The 22,420-nt window shown below is 43.6% G+C and overlaps 1 protein-coding gene across 1 annotated transcript in view; it reads right to left on the bottom strand.

Moving 5' to 3' along the window:
- Window positions 1-18,433: 18,433 nt before the first annotated feature.
- CRYL1 (crystallin lambda 1) overlaps window positions 18,434-22,420 on the bottom strand; it is a 178,910-nt gene continuing 174,923 nt past the window's right edge. Inside the window, exons 7-8 of the mRNA XM_075563594.1 lie at window positions 19,308-19,414; window positions 18,434-18,959 (exon numbers count right to left, since the gene is read on the bottom strand). Of these exons, the coding sequence (XP_075419709.1) occupies window positions 18,846-18,959; window positions 19,308-19,414 (221 nt within the window). The 3' untranslated portion in view covers window positions 18,434-18,845. The remainder of the gene's footprint in view (window positions 18,960-19,307; window positions 19,415-22,420) is intronic.

Here is a 22,420-nt window from a genome sequence, read left to right as displayed (position 1 = left end):
ATTGACTATAGAAAAGTATTCAAGGATTATAGAAAACTATGGATAACCTTAAGAATGGGAATTCCAGAACATTTACCTATTCACATGCACAATCTGTACGTGGAACAAGAGGCAGGTGTGTAAACAGAACAAGGGAATAATGCATGGTTGTAAATCAGAGGAGGCGTGCATCAGGATTGTAACCTCTCACCATACTTATTCAATCTGTGTGCTGAGCAAATCAAAGAAGCTGGATCGTATGAAGAAGAATGAGGCATCAGGATTGGAGGAAGGTTTATTAACAACGTTTGATATGCAGCTGGCACATAAGCTTGCTTGCTGAAAACGAGGAGGGCTTGAAGCACGTGCTGGTGAAGATCAAGGATCACAGCCTTCAGTGTGGATAACAACTCAATGTAAAGAAATCCAACCCCTCACAACTGGACCAATAGGTAGCATCATGATAAACAGTGAAAAGATTGAAGTTGTCACTGAATTTGTTTTGCTTAGATACACAATCAATGTTCATGGAAGCAACAGTCAAAAGATCAAAGGACCCATTGCATTGGGTAAATCTGCTGCTTAAACCCTCTTGAAAGTATTGAAGAAGGAGGATGTCACTTTGGGGACTAGGGTGCATCTGATCCAAGCCATGGGATTTTCAATTGCCTCATATGCATGTGAACGTTGTCCTTTGAATAAAGAAGACGCGAGAAGAATCACTGCATTGGAAAGGTGGTTCTGGAGAACAATATTAAAAGTTCCGTGGACGACCAAAAGAACAAACAGATCTGATTTGAACGAAGGGTAGCCAGAATGCTCTTCAGAAGCCAAGAGTTCATCTCTCCGACCTTGGACATGTTGTGAGGAGAGATCAGTCCCTGGAGAAGGCCATCAAGTTTTGTTAAGTCGAGGGGCAGCAAAACCAGGAAGGCCCTCAACAGGATGGATTGACACTGTGGCTGCAACAATGGCTCAAATATAAGAACACGTGTGAGGAAGTGCAGGGCCTGGCACTTGTTTCATTCTGTAGTGCACAGGGGGTTGCTGAGTCACACCGGCTTGACAATGCACCAACAATGGCAATCACAATCCCCCTTAAATGGGCTTGGCACCCTTGTCAAAAACTGTTGACCATAGAGAGGTGTTGGTGCATAAGTTATTTCGATGTATTGTCTATCCTTGTGCCCCTAAAAAGTATTTTAATTAATTTTGCTTTGTAGGGTTTTTTCTTCTCATAATTTGGGAAGTTTATTAGGGAAGTTAATGGGTTGCCACAAGTAAGAATCAGAAAACAGTAAGGATATAGTCATTAGACTACAGCAGTTGCTCTCCTTCAGTAGCAACCAGCCTCTCAGTCCTGTGGTTCATTGGCCTCTGGCTCCCTGGACCAAGAACCCTGCCTATTGCTCTCACAGTCCCACAGTCTTGACGCTGCTCCTCGTGCTGTCCCACAGTCTTCATGCCACACTCTCTGGTGCTTGATGTCTTGGCCTCCACCACTTCAGAGACCTGGAGCATGTTCTTCCTGTGGTCCTGGGCCTTCTTTCTCTGTGTAGTAGATTTTGAGATCAGTAAGTGTGAATCCTCCTACTTTATTCTTCATTTGTAGAATTATTTAGCAGTTTTCAGAGAAGCAAATTCCTTTCTTTCATATATCAATTTATATGCTACTTTGCTGATCCAATTTAGCATCACGTCCCCTGAATTACTGCCATAGCTTCCACTGTTCACGCTGATTCCACTCCTGCCTCTAGGCTTAGTCCACAGTTGATAAATTACAGCCAACAGAACTGACAGCAGCTTTTTCCTAGCTTGATTGCTAAGCATGAGTTTTACATTTAAATACTTGAATAACATCAAAAGGAGGGTGATATTTTGTGAAAACAGAAACATATTTTTGAGAATGAGGGGGTTCTGAGCAGGGATACATTTTATGATACATGAAAAAAATCACATGGAACTATAATTTGACAGCCCATAAGGAAAACTTTATTGGAACAAAGCTATGCTCCTTGTTATGTATTTCCTGTGGCTGCTTCTGCAATAAAGAGTTGAGTCATTCAGGGGGAACACTAAGGAAGTAAAATCAACAATGAGGAGGATGTCGAGATCCTGGTGGTGTTGGAGCAACAGCAAGCTAGCTGAGAGGAATTACTAAGACAGAAGAAGGGCAAGCATGATGGTGGGAAAAAGAAAAGAGTAAGGTAAAAGGAAACAGAGGAAAGATCTAGGAAGCAAGCTATGGATAGAGGTAAAAACATAGCTGTGTGCTTACGTAAATATAGTAATTCATAAAAATTGAGGTATTGGCATATATATATGGCAATACATTGAAACAGTATATTACTTTGGGCCTTATGAAGTACACAGAAGTAAAAAATAAAAAGTACACGGTGTGGTGATGTATGGTTCTTGCCAGTAATCAGGCTCTCCACCCCTTTGGTTGGGAATTGTTCTCTAAGAGTTGTTTAATTGTTGCTTCTCCTTATTATCGTGGACCCACACAATAGTTGTCCTTTTGTAATTTGCTAACTTCTCAGCATGATTTTTTTCAGGTCTTTCCAGTCACATGGTGTTTCATGCCTCCATCTCTATTTTTTAGGGATGAATAATATTCTATTGTGTGCGTGTACCATAGTTTCTTTCTCCATTCTTCTACTGTTGGGCATTTGGGCTGCTTCCAGTTTCTTGCCATTGTGAACTGTGTTGCAATATGCATGGGAAAGCATACATCAGCTTGTGTTTTGTCTCATTTCTTTGGGGTATATGCTCAATAGCTGTATTGCTGGATTGTATGGGACTTCAATTCCCAGTTGTTATAAGTAATGACATATTGTTTTCTACAGTGGTTGTATGTATTTACAAGTTCACTAACAGTGCATACAAGTTCCATTCTCTCTACAACTTCTCTAACTTTGGTTTTCTGTTTGTATTTTTTAAATTGGGCTAGCATTGTGGGTGTAGGTGGTATTTCATTGTAGTTTTAATGATGGCTTAGTCCTTGTGACCATTTTTTCATGTGTTAAACAATTTGTATCATTTTTGTGAACTGTCTGTTCATGTGTTTTGCCCACTTCTTAATTGGGTTGTTTGTCACTTTCTCATTAAGTTCTTATTGAGTTCTATAAATTTTGCTAATTAGACTCTTGTCCATTGTGTTGTTGGTAAAAAAAAAAAAATTCCCCAACCCGTGGGCTTAAGTTTTACTCTTTTGATGAAGTTTTTTGATGTGTACAAGTAATTTATTTTCAACGTGTCCCCATCATCTACTTTGTCTTCTGCTGCATGAGCTTCCTTTATTAAATTTGGTTGTCTATGTAAGCCCCGAAAAAGGTCCCTTACGTTTGTTCCAGTGTTCTCATTGATGATCCTGATAGCTCTGGGGTTTACATTTACGTCTTTAATCTACCTTGAATTTGTTTTTCTGCATGGGGAGAAATATGGGTCTTGTTTAATTCTTCTACATACGGAGATCCAGTTTGTCCAAAGCCAGTGGTTGAAGAGGCTGTCCTTGTCCATTTGAGAGTTTTTGTAGGCTGACCTATTTTAAAGATTTGGAGAGATTGTCATGATGTCTCATCGCTCAGTAAGAAGCTCCAGTTTAATCAACCTTGGCTGCTATCAAGTTGACGGACTCAAGTAGATTTTATGCACAAAAGGAGGAAACATTATTTGGTCCAGAATCATCCCTACAATTGTCAGGATGTCCAATTTCATCATTGCGGCTATTGTGCCAATCCATCTCACCGAGGGGTTCTTGGCCCCCATTGTCCCTCTTCAACATCCAGCATGATGTCCTCTTATAGCAATTGAGCCCTCTGTTGATGATCTAAAGCAGCGGTTCTCAACCTGTGGGTGTCAAACCCTTTGGGGTCGAAGGACCCTTTCACAGGGGTCACCTGATTCATAACAGTAGCAAAATTACAGTTATAAAGTAGCAACGAAAATAATTCTATGGTTAGGGGTCACCACAACCTGAGGAGCTGTATAAAAGGGTCTCGACATTAGGAAGGTTGAGATCCACTGATCTAAAGCAAGATGAGTTGGCTAATGTTCTGTTGTGATCCACAAGGTTTTCACTGGCTAATTTTTCAGGTGTCAGTCACAAGGTTATACAATATTTTTCCTGCTCTCACACTTACTACCACACCAATAGGGCTCATATATCATCACCGGAATTATAAGAGAATCAATTATGAGTCTCAGACCTTATACAAGATGAAGTTTCCAAGGAAACTCAACAACAACATGAGCAAGGACAACTAGGCCACTAGAAGAAAGCTTTAGCCTCTGACATCTACAGCTATACAAATAACACACACAGCCTGACCTCTACTCAGGGAAGCAGAAAACCAGGCACCAAAGGGCCATTTATCTCACTTCCTGTGACCTTGTTCAGCATTGTGATGCTTCAGGTTCATGGTGACTTGGCGGGGCCATGACTTTCTGGTTGGGAAGTTAGAATGGAGCGTGGCACTTATATAATAATCCAATTCACTTCCATGACGAGATCTGCTATGAGCAGCCAACCAGTAATGTTTCCTCAGGGATGTGGCTTGCACCCACGATCCGGGGACGTTCAGGAAAACTCTTTTTTTTCCTTATTCTTTGTGAATGCTACATCTGTCTCATCATCTGACCTACAGTTCTTTGGACTTGAGCCAGTGGCTTGAGATATTTCCTGTCAAGCTTGGGATTCATTAGCCTTCACAGGCTAAAGTTAGGAGTCTACCGTCTTACCTGCCAACAACCTTGGATTCACCAGCCTCTGCTTCAAAAGATTTGTGGGAAATTTTCTTTATCTTTTAATTTTACTTTTACACAATTCTCTTGAATCCCCTGGTATTAGAAAAGAGCCCTAATGGAGTATTGGTTACTCACTGGGCTGCTATCCAGAAGATCAGCAATTCAAAACCACCAGTCAGCTCTGAGAGGAAGCGACCAAGCTTTTCGTTCTCGTAATGAGTTACATTCTCAGAAACTCACAGGGGCAGTTCTACTCTGTCCTATAGAGTCCCTAGAGTCAGAACTGATCCAGTGGCAGTGAGCATATTAAAAAATAAGAAAAATATAACACCAAAGGATCTAAACTTCCACCTTAAAAAACTAGGAAACTAATAGCAAATAAAGTTCAAATAACCAGAAGAAAACAAATCAGAAAAAATAGGGCAGAGATCTATGAAATCAAGCACAGGAAAGCCATAGGAAAAATTAACAAAAGCAAAACCAGATATTGAGAAAACTTTACCAAGGCCAGCCAAGAGAAAAAAAGAGACAGCATACATTACTAATATCAGAAGTTAACATGGAGGCGTCATTACTGAGCACATAGAAATGAAAAAGAAAAAAATTAATATTATTAACAACCTATACACAAACTTAATAACATAGATTAAGCAATTTCCTGAATGACACAACATATCAAAAGGAAGAATAGATTTTATCTCAATAGATCTACATAACTACTACAGGAATCACATCAATAATCTTCCTGAATTGGGATACCAGGCCCAGATGGTTTCAACAGTAAATTCTACCAAATGCTAAATAAGAAATAATACCAATGACAATCTCTTCTAGAAAACAGAAGCAGAGATAACACTTCTGAACTCATTTTCATTATCCTAATACAAAACCAAAGAAGACATAGGAAAGGAAAAGTAAAGAGAAATATATCAAACTGACAGAGAAAAAGCCTTCCCCACCCTAGGTCTGGTGCCCTGACTTCTGACTCCTAGCCTCCTAAACTATGAAAAATTAATTTGTTTCATAAAACAAAAACAAAGCAAAACAAAAACAAAAATGATCTCATGAGCATAAATATAAAAATCCTCAACAAAATATTAGAGAATACAATAAACAACATAAAAATACACTTGGTATGTAAGTCTGGCTCAACATTCAAAAATCAATTGATGTAATCCATCATGTCAACAGACTAAAGAAGAAAAATCATAGGATCATATCAATGGATTTGAAGAAAGCATCTGAAAAATTCAATACCCATTCATGGGGTAAAAATCAGCAAATTAGGAATAGAGGGGAACTTTCTCAACTTGATTATGAACATCTAAAGCAACCAACAAGGAACATCATACTTAATGCTGAGAAATTAAATGCTTTCTAAGGCATGAAAAAGGATGTTAATTCTCACCGCTCCTCTTTAGCATTGTACTGCCAATCTTAATACAATAAAACCAGGAAAGTAAATTAAAGGTGTATAAATTTGAAGAAGAAAGAAAACTTTCTTTTCCAATGGTATGACTGTCTAGATATAAAATTTCAAATGATATCCAACAGTGTAAGACATGAAAAAATAATAATTTATAAATTATCAAGGGAGGGTTGGGGAAAGAGGGGGGGAAATGAGGAGCTGATACCAAGGGCTCAAGTAAAAAGAAAATTTTTGATAATGATGATGGCAACAAATGTACCAATGTGCTTGATACAATGAATGGATGGATGAATTGCGATAAGAGTTGTATGTGCCCCCAATAAAATGATTTTTTTATTTCAAATAACTGATAAAACAAACAAACAAAAACCTTTGGAACCAACAACTGATTATCACAGGGTTGTAGGATACACAGTTAATGTACAAAAGTCAGCTGCTTTCCTATATACCATTAATGAACAATTATATAGTAAAACATAGACAAGACTTTTATTTGGAAAACATCAAAATTCTGATGAAAGAAAACTTAAATAAATGGAGAGATAGTCCACGCTTATGGATCAAACCCAAACTCACTGCCATGCAGCTTATTCCAACTCATAGTAATCCACCAGGACAAGGCAGAGCTAAAAAGCTTTACTGGAGTCAAGAATCTCAACTGACAGCAGCTGATGGTTTTGAACTGCTGATGTTGTGGTTAGCAGCCCAATATGTAACCTGCTATGCCAATATTATCAAAATGTCCTTTCTTTCCAATTTGGCCTATATATCAATGCAGTTACAATAAAATCTGCAGCCAGTTATCTTTGGATAATGAAAAACGGATTCTAAGTTTACAGGGAAGGACTTCCAAAATATCGGATAGTCGTCACAATTTCAAAAAGAACAAAGTCAGAACTGACACTGCTGACTTCAAGTCCTACTATAAAGCTCCAGCAATCAAGATTGTTGCATGGCGAAAGATTCGATAAACTGATCAATGTGAAAGTCCAGAAACAGATCTCCACCAAAATATAGTCACTTGCTGTGTAGCAAAGGCATTTCAATGGAGAAATGACAGTCTTTTCAATGAATGGCCCTGAAACAACTAGGCCCAAACCCAATGCAACTGACTGAGTCTATTCCAATTCACAGTGGCCCTGTGGAGAGTCTCCACGGCTGTAAATCTTTATGGGAGCCTCATCTTTTCCCTGCAGAATGGCTGGTTGGTTTGAACTGCTGATCTTGCCATCAGTATCCCAATCCTAAGCCACAGGGCCAGCAAGGCTCATTGAAACACTGTCCATGCACACACACAAGAACATAGACAAAGATATTACATATCTCTCATAAATGAATCAGTGGCAACTGGATTCTTAGCTTGGCACCAAAATCAGGAGGAACAAAAGGTTAGTTGGAGTTCATCGGAATTAAAAGCATTTGTACATCGAAAGCCATTATCAAGCCAGTTTGTAAAATGGGAGAAAATATTTGGAAACCATACAGCTAATAAGAGTTTTTAATCCAGGATATGAAGAAAAGTACAATCCAATTTTTAAATGGGCAAAGAATTTGAATGGATTTTTCTCCAAAGATAAATTTGTCATTAGGGAAATAAAAATCACAATGAGGTACCAGGTTACATTTAGTATGATGGCTATAATTTTTTAAGGGAAAATAACAAGATTTGTGAAGACATGGAGAAAGTAGAACCTCCACCTTGAACTGATGGAAATTGAATATGGAGCAGCTGCTGTGGGAAGCAGCTTGGTGATACCTCAAAAAACTAAGCAGAATTAATGTCATCCAGTAATTCCACTCCTAGGCATGTCCCCAGTGATTTTAAAGCACAGGCCCAGGTAGTCTAGATGGACATTCATGGCAGTATTATGCTCACTAACCTGAAGCTGGAAATGATCAATGCGCCCATCACCATTGAATGGATAAATAAAATGTGAAATATGCATTCAGTAGAATATTATTCAGCCTTAAAAAGAAATAAAACTATAAACAATATGACTATCCATCTCAGCAGAGAAGATCTAGACATGGCATCTGAGCATATGAAAACATGCTCAACATCAGATGTTATCACAGAATTCCAAGGCGAATGTCTCACTTTTGAAAATCTACAACACAGACATCCACTCCTTAGGAAACCCCTACTGAACACTTTTTTTTAAATCTTCCTACCAGGCTTAGCCACCAAGCAACTTCCTCATTATAATTTAAAAAAATTTTTAAATTCACATATAAAATTCAATAGATCTCTTACATTTATAAGAGTTGGACATTCACCACCACAGTCAATTTTAGAACACTGTCTGCATTCTTGTACTTATTATTATTAGCTCCCATTTCTCCCTCCAACCTCCCTTACTTTAATCCCAAGAAACAATTAATCCATTTACTGACTCTATAGATTTGCCTATATTTGATTTCACATACAGAAAAACATACCAGAAAATACCAATAACAAAGTAAAACTGGATAAAAATCCCAATTGAAAAGAAAGCAGAAAACATTAAAAATTGAACAAATTTTAACTGGCTAAAAAGGGAGATCAAATGACAAGGTATTCACTTTCAATTTCAACTGCATCTGCAATAATCAACTTTCCAATACATTTTGCATGATAGCAAGCTTTAATCAATGGTCAGAGGAAATTCACCAGATTTACTTTTAAAAAAAATATCTTTCAAATGGATCAAAGGGGAGATCAAATAATAAGATGTACATTTTAATCTATATGTGCCTTAATCCACTTGCCCTCATGAAGAGATCACTAAAGATATAGGTGCTACAGCAAAGTGTGTTGAAGACACTAGGTGGTGCTCTCAGAAGGAACAGCATCAGGGGTCTTAAAGGCTTGTCTTCAGACAAGCAGCCAGTTAAGTGAGGCATCAACTAAGTCCAAATGGAAGAAGTACACTGGCCTATGTGATCCAAGGATTGTAAATAAATCCAAATCCGAAGGAGGGACTAGTATCAGAGCTTAAATTATGAACACCTGGTTTGCAGAAGGCTGTGGATGGCAGCGGAAGCCCAGAATCCATTTGCAGGGTCCCCACACAGATTAAGCCTCCAGTGACTCTCTGGCGATAGGTGTTATCAGACAAAGAGCATTGTCACATCTAATTACAATTTTACCTCCCTGCCACCATCTTCCTCATCGCAGATTACACCCCCTTCTGTCGGTTCTAGCCATAAACCTTAAAGTCAACCCCAATTGTGCTCTGTGTTTTCTCCCACACTCCACACCCAATCTGCCAGCTCACCCCATTAGCTTTACCTTCAAATCACCTCCAGAATCTGACCTCTTCGCTCAAGGTCCATTGTTCCCACTTTGCCTCGGACCTAGAGAAGTGCACCAGTGCCACCACGGCTTTGGCTCTGTGCCCTCATCTTTCTAGGGGTGTGTGTGTGTGTGTGTGTGTGTGTAGGGAGTGTTTGTAGAATTTCACTTGATTCATAGGATCTAGTCCTTATCCTTACTACCTGCTCCCTTTCCAAAACCAAACCAAAACTCACAGCCATCTAGTCGATGCTGACTCATAGCAATCCCATAGAACAGGGTAGAACTACCCTATGAGTTTCCGAGACTATAACTCTTTACAGGAGTAGAAAGACCTGTCTTACTCCTGCAGAGCAGCTGGTGGTTTTGAACTGCTGACCTTTCAGATCACAGCCTAATGCATAGCCACTATGCCAGCAGGGCTTTGATTGGTAACTCTAAAGCCTTGTAATTTCCTGTGTAACTGAAGTTTCTTTGTTATCTAAACCACACCTGAGGGTTTATGCTACAGTAGAGGAGCAGGCCAATCCAGAAAGACCACCTTATGACATGGTATCAACTGACTGCGGGTGGGGGGACACATGATTCAGTCATACTCATGCAGTAAGGTCCCAATTAGTTTATGCAATGAGGTCCCTGAAGCTCCACAGGCTTCCTGATGGTGCAAGACATAAATGTATGTGGGAGGAAGCTCTTTAGTTCAAGGACCCAGACCTCACCCTAAGGTCTCTTTGTATGGCTTTCCATTCATGATAACAAAGTTATGATTATAAGTATAACATTTTCCATACATTTCATGAGCTACCCTGGTGAATTAATGAATGTGAGGGAGTAGGGGGAGCCAGCAGGTCTGAAGTGAGGGAACCTAAGTTTGCAGCTGGCATCTTAAAGGGATGGAGAACCCTTCAAATTTATAGCCAGCAGGTCAGAAGTGAGGGTGAAGCTACTTGGGAGTCTAACCTACTTGGAAATCTGGAAGACGATGTCCTTTCAGTTGTGAAATCTGACCTGGCTCCAAGTGGCCAGCGTCAGAGAAAGAAGTGCTGTGTGGGCAGCTGATAACAGAATAAGACGTGGAAGGTGGACAGTGGGCATTGGTGGTGTAGCAGATTATTCATTGGGTTGTTGACTGCAAGACCAGCAGTTCAAACCCACCAGCCAGAACAGGAGAAAGATGAGGCTTAAAGTTCCTATACTACTCTGCCCTATCACACTGCTATGAATCATAATCAAACCCATGGCACTGATCTTTATTGGTTTGGTTTGATTTTGTGTGGTTTGGGGGGGTTGGGTGTGGTTGTTGGGCGTGGGGGGACCACACAGACTTTCAATGTAGAGTATTTATTTGGCATTAGTGAAACTGCTGCATGAAAATATGTACATTTGAGAGGTTAAAAAGTTGGGCTGAAGAAGTAGAGAATGGCTTCCAGTGAATATGATTGTTTAGACAAATCAAGATGGGCTACGAAATATACAGTTGTAATCACAAAATGCTTATTATATATACTATCTGGAACAGGTTATAACAACATCTAAGTTAATGTAACACTTCTTTGGGGCGAGACCTGGCAATACGAATTAGCATCATGTGATTGAACTATTGAATTGTATGATATTTGAATTATATGCCAATAAAACTAAATTTTTGTGAAAAAAGAAAAAATTAGCACCGAGTTTCTTGCTTAAGTGACAACTTCTCTGTTACCTGAGAAACTTTAATGAGAGTCTGTGTTAGACAGGGTTCTCTAGAGAAACAAAACCAGGACACTTATGATTTGATAGATGTAGATATATACAACATAAGGAATAAACAGCTAATTAGTCCACAGAGCAGTACAAATGGCTCAGTTCAACTCGCTTCCATGAGACAATACACTGGCAGTCCTTCAACTGATGAGAGCTGATGGGTGCAAGTCAAAGAAGCAGACAGCTGAATCTTCTGTGGAGCAATAGAGGCAGTCCAGCCACAGGCAGCAAACAGCAGGGCAAGTCACCAAGAGTCAGCCAGATGACAGGGTCCGACAGTCCCTAATTCAAGTGATATATACACCAGCAGTGTGATGAAGCAAGTCTTGAAGGAACCTCAAACTACAGGGACACAGTCCACGTGCACAGGTTGGGTGTTCCACAGGTAGTGTACCTCACAAGTTGAGACAGAATTAGCTAAGGTTCGATCATCACTGATCTGATCATCAGAGAGCAAGAGACAGAAAGGTGAGGATTGCTGAGCCATTTATCTCTGTCCTTCAATTAAAATGCAACCGTATTAACCCCACATGTATTTATTGGCCAGGTTGACCCAAGAAACCTACCTATTAGAGTCCAAGGTTTTTTGTAAAAAAAGTATTGTGAATTTGGTGGGGGGTTTACATTTCAGATAATCATTTTTGTACTCAACAATGTACCTTATCAAATGTCCCAATAGCTTGCCCTGCACCCCTCCTCACTTTTTCTCTTTTCTCTCGTCTTGTAGGATATTGTCTTCCCCTTCCCTAAAGGTAACACCGGTCCATGCTCTAGTTGATTGCTTCCCCTGCTAGCTCTTCCCCTTACACCTGTAACCAGAAAAGCCTGTTTCTTTTTCATATGGAAGCTTTTTATTTTTATTTAATAATAATGGTCTCATTGAATACTTTATCCTTTCGTGATCGACTAACTTCATTCAGCATCCAAAACCAAAAGCCAAACTCACTGCCACTGAGTCAATGCTGACTCATAGCAACCCCCTGTGGTTTTCTGAGACTGTAACTGTTTACATACAGGAGTAGATAGCCCAGTCTTTCTCTAGCAGAGCTGTGGGTGGTTTTGAACTGCTGACAGATGGATTCAGCTCAACATGTAACCACTCTTCCATCAGGGCTCCTTCATTATGTCTTCCAAGTCCATCCAAATCACAGTTTCATCATTATTCTTTAGTAGCACATAGTCTTGCATTGTGTGCATATTTCAAAGTTTAGTTACCCATTCTTCCACCAATGGGTATTTAAGTGTTTCCATATTCTTGCTATCGGGAACAGCGGTGAGATGAACATGTTGCCATTCATTTGGTTCTAATAGTGACCTTCTGTCCAAGAGAAAGAAAGGCTGTCGGTCCTGCACCATCCTCTCAATTGTTCTTATGTTTGAACCCATCACTGCAGTCCTTCCTCTTTTTCATTCCACTACTTTACCAAGCATGACTTCCTTTTCCAGGGACTGGTTTCTCCTGACCATATGGAGCATTCTGGCTGTACTTCTTCCAAGACAGTTGCCGCCCACCCCCACCCCCCGCCGGCAGTCCATGGAAACGTTCAATAATTTTCACCAGTACCATAATTTAAATGCATTGATTTGATGAGATAAACATGGGCATGTATTTGTCTACTCAGGCTTTGTTCCCAAGGTCATTTCTTGAGATGTTGTTTCTATAGCTTTGTCATGGAAGGAATGTTTCCTAAGACTATTTTACACCAAGGTATGTGTCATGACACAGAATTTTTTTAGTTAGTTAGTTAGTTATGGCTTCTAGTAGTTAACATGGTAAAATAAAAGGAACTTGATAAAAGTTTGTATTTAAGCACTTACTCCCAGGCATATAGGTCATTAAGAACCAGTTTAATTGAGCAAGGATTAGGTTTGCATTTGAACAGTGGTGCTGGAGAAGAACATTGACAGTACTATGGACCGTGGCAAAAGGACAACCAAATCTGTCTTGGAAGAAGTACAGCCAGAGTATTCCTTAGAGGCAAGGTTGGCGAGACTTTGCCTTACAAACTGCGTCCGGAGAAACCAGTCCCTGGAGAAGGACAGCATGTTGGTAAAGCAGAGGGGCAGCAAAGGAAAGGAGACTTCAAGGAGATGGGTGAACTCAGCGGTTGCAACAATGGGCTCATAGGAACAATTTGTGTGGATGGTGCAGGACCAGGCAGTATTTCAGTCTGTTGTGCGTAAGGTCTCTACGGGTCAGAACTGACTCGATGGCACCCAACAAACAACACAACTAACAGGTTTAATCCAGATACTCAGTTTGGATCATGAGTACATTTCCCTTATCATTCATCAGAGGCGCATGCCCTAACAAAGTAGTTTCTGGGCCTCCAACTCAGGAAGGGCCCTACCAATTACCCAATCTTTGGCTCTTCTCTGATTTCTGCAGAAACAATGTCTACACAGCAATGGCAACTCTTGGGAGACCACTAATCCACTGACCCAAAGCTGTGAACAGGAGCATTGACTTTACAACAGACGGTAGAGTACATTGGAGGGGAATCATGTACTTCTCTAGGTGTTTTCCGTCACTCGTCATAAGATAATCATGAGCTGTCAAGCCCACTGTAGCACTCAGATGAAGCAGCAGTCAAAAGATTAGGTGACGTACTACATTGGGTGAATCTGTTGCACAAGACCTCTTTGAAGAGTTGAAAGAAAAGGATGTTACTTTGAGGACTAAGGTGCACCTGAACCAGCCATGGTATTTTCAATCACCTCAAATGCTTGTGAAAGTTGGACATTGAATAAGAAGCCCAAAGAAGAATCGAGGTGCTGGCAAAGAATATTGAAAGTACCAAGAACTGGCAAAAGAACAAGCACACCTTTCTTGGAAGAAGTACAATCAGAATGCTCCTTAAAGGCAAGGATGGTGAGACTTTGTCTCGTGTATTTTGGGTGTATCAGGCGAGAAGCAGTCCCTGAAGGACATCATGCTTGGTAAAGTGGAGGGACAGTGAAAAAGAGGAAGATCTTCGACAAGATAGATTGACAGTGGCTGCAACAACGGGCTCAAAACAAAAGAACAATTGTGAGGGATGGTACAGGACTGGACAGTATTTCATTCTGTTGTAAACTGTGCTGTTATGAGTCTGAACTGGCTGTATAGCATCTGATAACAATAACAGCAACAAGAAGCTTCACTCCGCAAAATGTCCTCCAAATCCTTCCATGTCATGAGATGTTTCACAGTTTCATCATTATTCCTTAGTGATGGGTAATATTCCATTGTCTGTATGTAGCAAAGTTGATTTACCCATCTGTCTGCTGATGGGCATTTAGGTTGCTTCCATCTTTTTGTTACTGTGAATACCGCTGAGATGAGCATCGATGCATATGCATCTGCTGGTGCTTTGCTTGTTATATCTTGAGGGTGTAGACCAAGTAGAGGGACTGCTGGACCATGTTCTATTCCTGGTAGTTTGAGGACGCGCTGCACTGCTTTCGGCCGTGGTTGTAGTTTTACACTCCCACCAGCAGTGCATGAGGGTTCCACTCTCTGCACCCTCTCCAGCATTTTGTTGTTTTCTGGTTTTGTTTTAACTTCATGATCAATGCTGATCTGAGAAAGTATTTCATTGTTGTTTTGATTTACATCTCTCAAATGGCCCGAAACCACGAATATTTTTTGTATGTTTGTTGACCATCTGGATGTCTTCTTGGTGTTTGCTCTTGTCCTCTGTAAATATTTTAATTGGATTATTCACCTTTCCCTGTTGAGATATTGCTAATGTCTATATATTTTAGAGACTAATCTCTTCTCATTACCAAAATGTTCCCTCCAGTCTATGGGTTCTCTTTTTACTCTTGATGAAGCTTTTTGATACACATAAGTATCTTATTTTTAGGAGGTTCAAGTCATCTATTTTGTCTTTTGTTTTATTATATTTTTCATTATAATTGATAGTGTGCTTATGGCATGTACTAGGTCCTTAAGTTTGTCCCTCTTTTTTATTTTAATCATTTTATTGGGGGCTTATACAACTCTTATCACAATCCACACATACATCCATTGTGTCAAGCACATTTGTACATTTGTTGCCATCATCATTCTCAAAACATTTGCTTTCTGCTTGAGCCCTTGATATCAGCACCTAATTTTCCCCTTCCTCCCTGCCCCCTCCCTCATGAACCCTTGAAAATTTATAAATTATTGTGTTGTCATGTCTTAAACTATCCGAAGCTTGTCACTCTTTTTGTTGATGATCTTTATAGTTCTAGGTCTTACAAGATTTGTAAACTACATAGCTGTTAAGCTCATGAAAGGTAGTCTGGCTAGCAGTGTTTCCCAAACGGGCAGTACGCGGAGAACAGGGGGTAGGCCCAAAAAGTGTAGGAACCTATGGGCTAGACCAAGGGTGGGGGACGTTCAACCTGCTGGCCAGCTAAGGCCCAGGAAATCATTAGCAACTAATATCACACGCCTCACCAAAGAGAAGCGGTTCCAGCCATCACACGTGGGGTGAGATCTTGAAATGTTTGACCAGATATAACAGGTTATTTTTTAAGTGGATAATTTTGTCTGGCCTGAGAATGATGTTATAAATAACCAAATGGACCTTGGTAGAAAAAAAAGGTTCCCTGGGCTAGGAAATGACAATTTAAAAGGCAGAAAGAGTTCTCTAAAACAGCTGTGGTTTCCCAGCTTTCTGACATTTCTTCGGGGCACAGGACTGTCTGGGTGTTGTGTGATGAAATCACAGGCACATACTCACCCTCTCTTTAGCTGACGACCAAACCAACATCTGGCTCCACGCAGCCGTTTCAATAACTTGCCTTCTTGGAGCAGGCACGAAGTCACCCAAGGTGTTCTCTGCCTTTCTCTAGCAGGGAAGTCTAGTTTTCTCAGCCTGTAGATGCAAATCAGATCTTGGTCTTCCAGTATATTCTGAATCTAACCTTTTCGTGGTTCTTTTTCATTATACAAGGGGCTCTGGTGGCGTCATGGTTAACTGTTGGCTGCGAGCTGCAGGGTCGGCAGTTCAAAACCACCAGCCATTCTGCAGGAGAGAGACGGGCTTTCTACTCCCATAAAGAGGTACAGGCTCACCGGCGCAGTTCTACCCGCTCCTATGGGGTTGCCATGAGTCACCATCGACTTGATGGCAGTGAGCTTGGGAGGCACGTAGCTTGGAACCCCTAGCCACACTAAACATTTATGAGCCACGGTGGAGGCGTGTAGCTTACACACCCACAGGAATGAGCTCCTGTCTTCCGGGCCCCACACCTCCACAAGAACATGTCCTTGTCCTCCTAGCGGCCCCATTTAGCCACTCTTCCCTCAACTCCTGGGGCTCATCTACTCCCCAAGGCTGAGTTTACCTGTATTTATTGCCAGCAAAGCCACCTGGTATCCATGACCCTCACCTGGTTCCTGAGGACCAGCAGGCATGGGAAGACTCTTCTGAGAAGGAATCAGGCTGTGCAGGGATTCGAAGCAGAAGTCACAGCGCGGCTGGTGAAGGGAAGTGGTAGAAGCTGGAAGCTTTCTTTACAGGAAAACAAGGGCTCCACTTCTCCTATGCCCTTCTCAGCGTCAAAAACCTCTGTGTCCTGCTGGCTGCTCTTGGTCAATGCCATCAAGTTGGCCATCAGTTCATGGAGCTCTCGTGTACAACAGGGTCGGACTCATGTGAGCCTCAGGGTATTCATAGCAGATGTGTCTAAAGCAGATTGGCAGGCCTCGCTACTTCATCACTGTTACAATCTGGGACATTCAAATGTTCTGCACTTCCCCCAGGTTTCCCTTAGCTTGTCCAGTGACATCAGTGCCTGCATTGTTTCCCTGAAGACCTGAGAGGAACCACCCCCACCCCCGCCCCAACCATCACCCTTCTCCTAGGGAGTCACTGGTGCCTATGTATGTCACCTCCCGGCTATTTTCTGAACTTGCCACTGAATCAGCCCTCACTGGGAGTACACTGCCGTCCTACAGCAGTCCCTGCCTCCAGACTAGCATCTGCTGCTAGAGGGAAGGTGCAGGAGCCCTGGCATAGCTGGGTGCTCTCTTGCCCTCAGAGCCACTGCTTTCGGCTGAGACCAGCCCACGGGCACGGCACTCAAGGCTGTGTGCCACCTGGTGCTGTCATCCATCTTCCGACCTTGTCTCCTGCTCCACCCCACCACGGGGCTCGCTTGTTGGCCACAGTGACCTACTCCTTCTTTCCAGAGCACTCTACCACTTTCCACACTGTTCCCTCTGCCGGCAATGTCTGCTTGTTACTCAAGACCTGACTCCAAAGGGACTTTCTTGGAAGACTTTCCAGGAAGACCTGCCAGTTGGCCATCATCTGTCTTGTCCAGGATCCCTCTGGAGCAGGGATTGACAAACTTTGGGGCTGGAAGAGCCAATCCTGTCCCTCACAATTTAACAGTTATTCGAGAGCCATAAATACATTTTTTACAAACAAATGAAATCGCCACCATCTGAACCCTATCCTGTAGATTTTCTTTTCCAATTATACTTCAGAGCCACATGTATGGCCCCAAAGAGCGTATATGGCCCGAGAGCCACCGTGTGCCGACCCCTGGTCTGGTGCAGGAATTATATCTTCTGGCCTTGCCAGCGATGGACAATGCCCAAGGGTAGGGGCCAGGTGCACGAGCCTGGTGCACACTTGCTGCTCCCATGGGTGTGACCATTGCTTTCACGCACAGCAGGGCCACCATTCGGCTTCAAGGAGAGACCATTTCCACACGGGTCCTCACCAGGGATACGTGTTGCAACTCCAGAACAGCCTTGACCCTGAGGAAAGGCAAAGGGGATGCTGGTTGCCTGAAACAGAAAGGGTGAGTCACGTGAGCCCAGGGATACGGCGGAGTGTCCAGGCGCATTGGGTGACCAACCTCTCTGTGAAGTGCCCAGCTGTACGTGCCTTGTGCTGGCAGTTCCCTGGCGGACTTGGGAACTAGTGCTCAGAAAAGACTTCATGTCAAAGAAGTTAGTGGGACGCCGGGTCCTACCACATTGAGCAAGCAGCCTTACTACTTTGCTAATATGTCTCGGAGTCCCCAAGGGCTGAACAGTAGATGGTGATAATTCTCAAAGACACCTGAGCGCAGAACCAGGGCCCTCTGAACGGGACCCACTTTGGGAAACATTAGCTCTTCGCGGTGGGTTGTTCCTGAGTCATGGCTGAGGGAGCTAGAGCAAAGGATTTGTGTGTTCCTCACGAGCTGGGGCCACTCAAGGTAAGTGGAGCATCGGGGTCCCACACCATCGTTGTCAGAATGAGCGGGACTAGAAAGAAGGAGCCTTGTGCAATCAAACACTTTAATTCATAAGCATCAGCAAAATGACAGTCATCGGCCCACACACGCAGGCCCATAGGGGGCTTAGGAAGGAATGGAACATGACTTTGAAAATATTTTGCTATTCAGAGGAAAGGAAAATGAAGTGACCCTGGACGCAGAATACTGCCCTAGGAGTGAAAGATCATCAGACTGTCTGTCTGCGGCCCCGTGTGACTGGGACGAGAGAGCTCACACCTGGGCCAGGACCATGATCCAATGAGAGTGGACACGCCAGCCTAACAGGGGGCATCAAGAGCACACGTGCCATGCTAGGCGCCACGTGGCTTTTCGCTGCTTTAGAGATTTGGCTAAGAGCCTGCTAACTCCTCAGGGAGGACTCCCACTGGAGGACACACCAAAGCCCTTCCAGGAGCATCACTTGGCTGGCGTGTCGAGCTTCAGCTTGGAGAGTCTCATGAGGCATTCATCCCGCCACTTCCTTCTGGCAGCCAAGTGCTTGGGGTCATCAGGAACCTTCTCACACATGGCCTGGGGGACGCAAAGACAAAGGGGGGACATTAAATTGCACCAGGAGGAGGGCACCGGTTCCTGTTGGCACAGAATGAAGGTTTTACCCTAAAAAAAAATAGCAGAGTTTAAAAAGCCCTCCGTTAACGCCATCACCCCAAATCCTGAGACCTGGCGTTTCTTCAGAGATGGGTCAGAAGGAGTGACTCTGTTAGTGACTGGGTTGCCTGGCTCTGGTACCCACAACAGAGGTCTGCACAGACCAGGCTGAGGCGTGCGGAACCAGCAACCCCACAGGAAGCAGCACAGGCGAGGGGCCAGGGAAGGCTCCATGGCACCCCTGGAACGCTTGGCCAAGAGTCTGCCTACCTGATTGACTTTTTGAACGGTTGCCCCGGAGAACTCTGGGATGGGTCCAAATGTCTTCAGGACACGTCTCATGCCCTCACTGTATCGGTCGCAGTAGCTCAACACGCCTGCAATCACAGGGAGACAAGTCTGTGATGTCAACTGGAGGGGTCCAGGGAACCAAGGGACTCAAAAAAGATGCCAACGTGGGATGTAGACCATAGTCCAAGAGTCCTGGGGGGGAGTAGGGATGGAGGAGGGGCACGGTATTCAGCATGGAACCACCACTCTCTCAGCTCTACAAACCCTAAGAGCTTCGGGTGCAGTCACACAAGCAACCAAAAGTCTCTGCTTCAATAATGCACTGGGTAAGGGCTACTGGTCCCCTAAGGGCATTTCCTAAGCACCCAAGAGGTCAAAGTTCAATGGAATCCATTACACATCGGTTCTTAGCTGCAAAGACAGCTGCTGTTGGGTGCTGTCAAGTCCCACACTGACTCAGAGTGCCCCTGTGGGACTGAGAGAACTGCCAACCTCCACCCGCCCTCCCCCTGCAAGGGGTTTTCTTGAATCTTTACTGGAGATTCCCAGAGATTGCCTGTGGAGTCCCTGGGATGGTGTGAACTCCCAGTCTTGACCTTAGCAGCCAGGCACTGAGGCATCTGGGCCGCGAGGACGCCCTTGGAGGCCAGTTTCCACTTGAATGCATACCGATAGCCTGGCAAGGGGGCATGGGTGGGGGCTCAGTGGTAACATGCTCTCCTTTCATGCAGGAGACCTGGGATGACTCCTGGCCAGTCTGCCTATGAGCAGCAGGTGGAGGCTTGTGTGGGGCTTCAAAGCTTAAAGCCCCATGGCACGGGCTTCTACGATGAAGGCTCTGGTCCATCTGAAACGGCTGGAGGTTTGGGCCTGACCCCTTTGTTAAGGTAAACCTTATATCTACTTCATCACACAGCTGAGGAAACTTTGTTTTGTGAGGAAGCCAACGGGAATGCTCCCTGGGGAGTCCTGGCTCCACCCGCGACCCAGCCTTTGGCGGAAGATGTCCTGAGGAACTGGTTCTTGCCTTACCCCAGTTATCTGAACAGCCCACCACCGACAGATCTCTTCTTCCATCCTTGAGGCTCCAAGGCGGTTGGCCCTTACATTTCTTTTTTCAATTTTAATTATTTTAATCATTTTATTGGGGGCTCGTACAATGCTTATCACTATCCATACATACATCCATTGTGTCAAGTGCATATGTACATTTGTTACCATCATCATTCTCAAAATATTTGCCTTCCACTTGAGCCCTTAATATCAGCTGCTTGTTTTCCCCCTCCCTCCCCACTCCCCCCTACCTCATGAACCCTTCATAATTCATAAATTATTATTTTGTCATATGTCACGCTGTCTGACGTCTCCCCCGCCCTCTTCTCTGCTGTCCAACCCCCAGGGAGGAGGCTATACGTAGATTCTTGCAATCAGTTCCCCCTTTCTGTCCCACATTCCCTCCACCCTCCAGGCATCGCCACTCTCACCACTGGTCCTGGATTCCCTGTGTTTCCAGTTGCTATCTGTACTAATGTACATCCTCTGGTCTAGCCATATTTGTAAGGTAGAATTGTGATCATGATAATGGGGGGGGGGAAGTATTTAAGAACTAGAGGAAAGTTATATGTTTCTTCATTGCTACCCATCACCCTGACTGGCTCATCTCCTCCCACAACCCTTCAGTAAGGGGTGTCCGATTGGCTGCCGATGGGCTTTGAGTCTCCCCTCTGCACTCACCACATTTACAATGATGTGATTTTTTGTCCCTTGATACTTGATACCTGGTCCCTTCGACAGCTCATGGTGTTTCTTCCATGTGGGCTTTGTTGCTTCTGAACTAGCTGGCCAAGCTAAATCTTTCTTTTAAAAGCAGACCCTCCCTGACCATGCCCGAGGCCGGCTGCACACTCCCTGATAACTGAAGCTTGGGGAGCATGCTCCACTCCCTTGGGGGTCTCCACATTCCCAGGTACCCGGGCCAGCTGGTATAGGACCCTGTGTGAGGGAGGAGCCCTCGGCTTACTGGGCTCTTCGGAGCCAGGACAAGCCTCCACGCTGCATCTGCCTCTGGCCAGTTTCAATCTTCTTCCGAACTTACACTCAGCAATGTGTTCGTCCGCAGGGAACAAAGGAAACTGCATCATCTGCAGAGGCCACAGAGCTTGGCGCTCACCTCCTCCCCTCCCCCAACAGTGTCTCCGCAATCTAAAATATATCAGCATTGATGCTTTTTTTACACCAATCACCCCCACCCCCAGCCAAAAAATAAAAAGACAAATAAAACAGCTTCTTCTGCATTTGGCTGGCTTCCACCTAGTGAATGTGAAAAGGCCGACTGCTCTGCGTTTCCATTTTATTGCCTCAGATGGCTTTCCTTATTGCTAGCCTTTGTGCCCTTTCGGGAGAGGGCTCTTTCTGAAGGGTAAACAGTTCAGACAGTCCAACCTTTCGGCTGTGCCTCAACTTGGAGTGACATTGCCTCCCCCTCACAGCGACTCCAGCGACTGTGCCGCGTAAGAAAGGCTCATCTGTTTGCACCGAGATGCCAGGCGTGCCTCCTGAGGCCAACCTTACTGCTTTCAACAGTGCTTGACCCTGTGCCCCACCAGGGCCTTCCTGCCCACGTCTGCACGGGGTCACGAGCATACTGGAGTTTGCACGTCTTCTAGTGCATGCTGCCACGCAGTGCAGGTCTTTGTGGCGGCCCGCTCTGCGGGGTGGTTTTGGGGTTGACATGCCGGCCCGCAAAGTGCTTAAGCAATGTGTGCTACTCTCTTTTTAAAATAAGGACTTTCATAAACTAAAGGTGTGATTTGAGTTTTGGAAGACTCCTAAATATTCCCCCACTGACTAGTTACCTTCAATGACTTCGAGTTTCTGGATTTGAATTTCAAGTTTCTGGACTTCAAGTTTCAAAATTCACGGCCATTGAGTCCTTTTCAATTCCTAGAGACCATATAAGACATGGTGGAACTGCCCCTGTGGGTTTCCGAGATGGTAACTCTTTCTAGGAATAGAAAGCCTCGTCTTTCTCCCAATTAGCCGCTGGCGGTTTCAAACTGCTGACCTTGCGGTGAGCTGCCCAATTCGTAACC

Source organism: Tenrec ecaudatus, chromosome 11, assembly GCF_050624435.1.
Source record: "Tenrec ecaudatus isolate mTenEca1 chromosome 11, mTenEca1.hap1, whole genome shotgun sequence".
Taxonomy (NCBI): domain Eukaryota; kingdom Metazoa; phylum Chordata; class Mammalia; order Afrosoricida; family Tenrecidae; genus Tenrec; species Tenrec ecaudatus.
The sequence above is the reverse complement of the archived record's forward strand: the minus strand, read 5'-3'. Positions and strand labels throughout refer to the sequence as shown.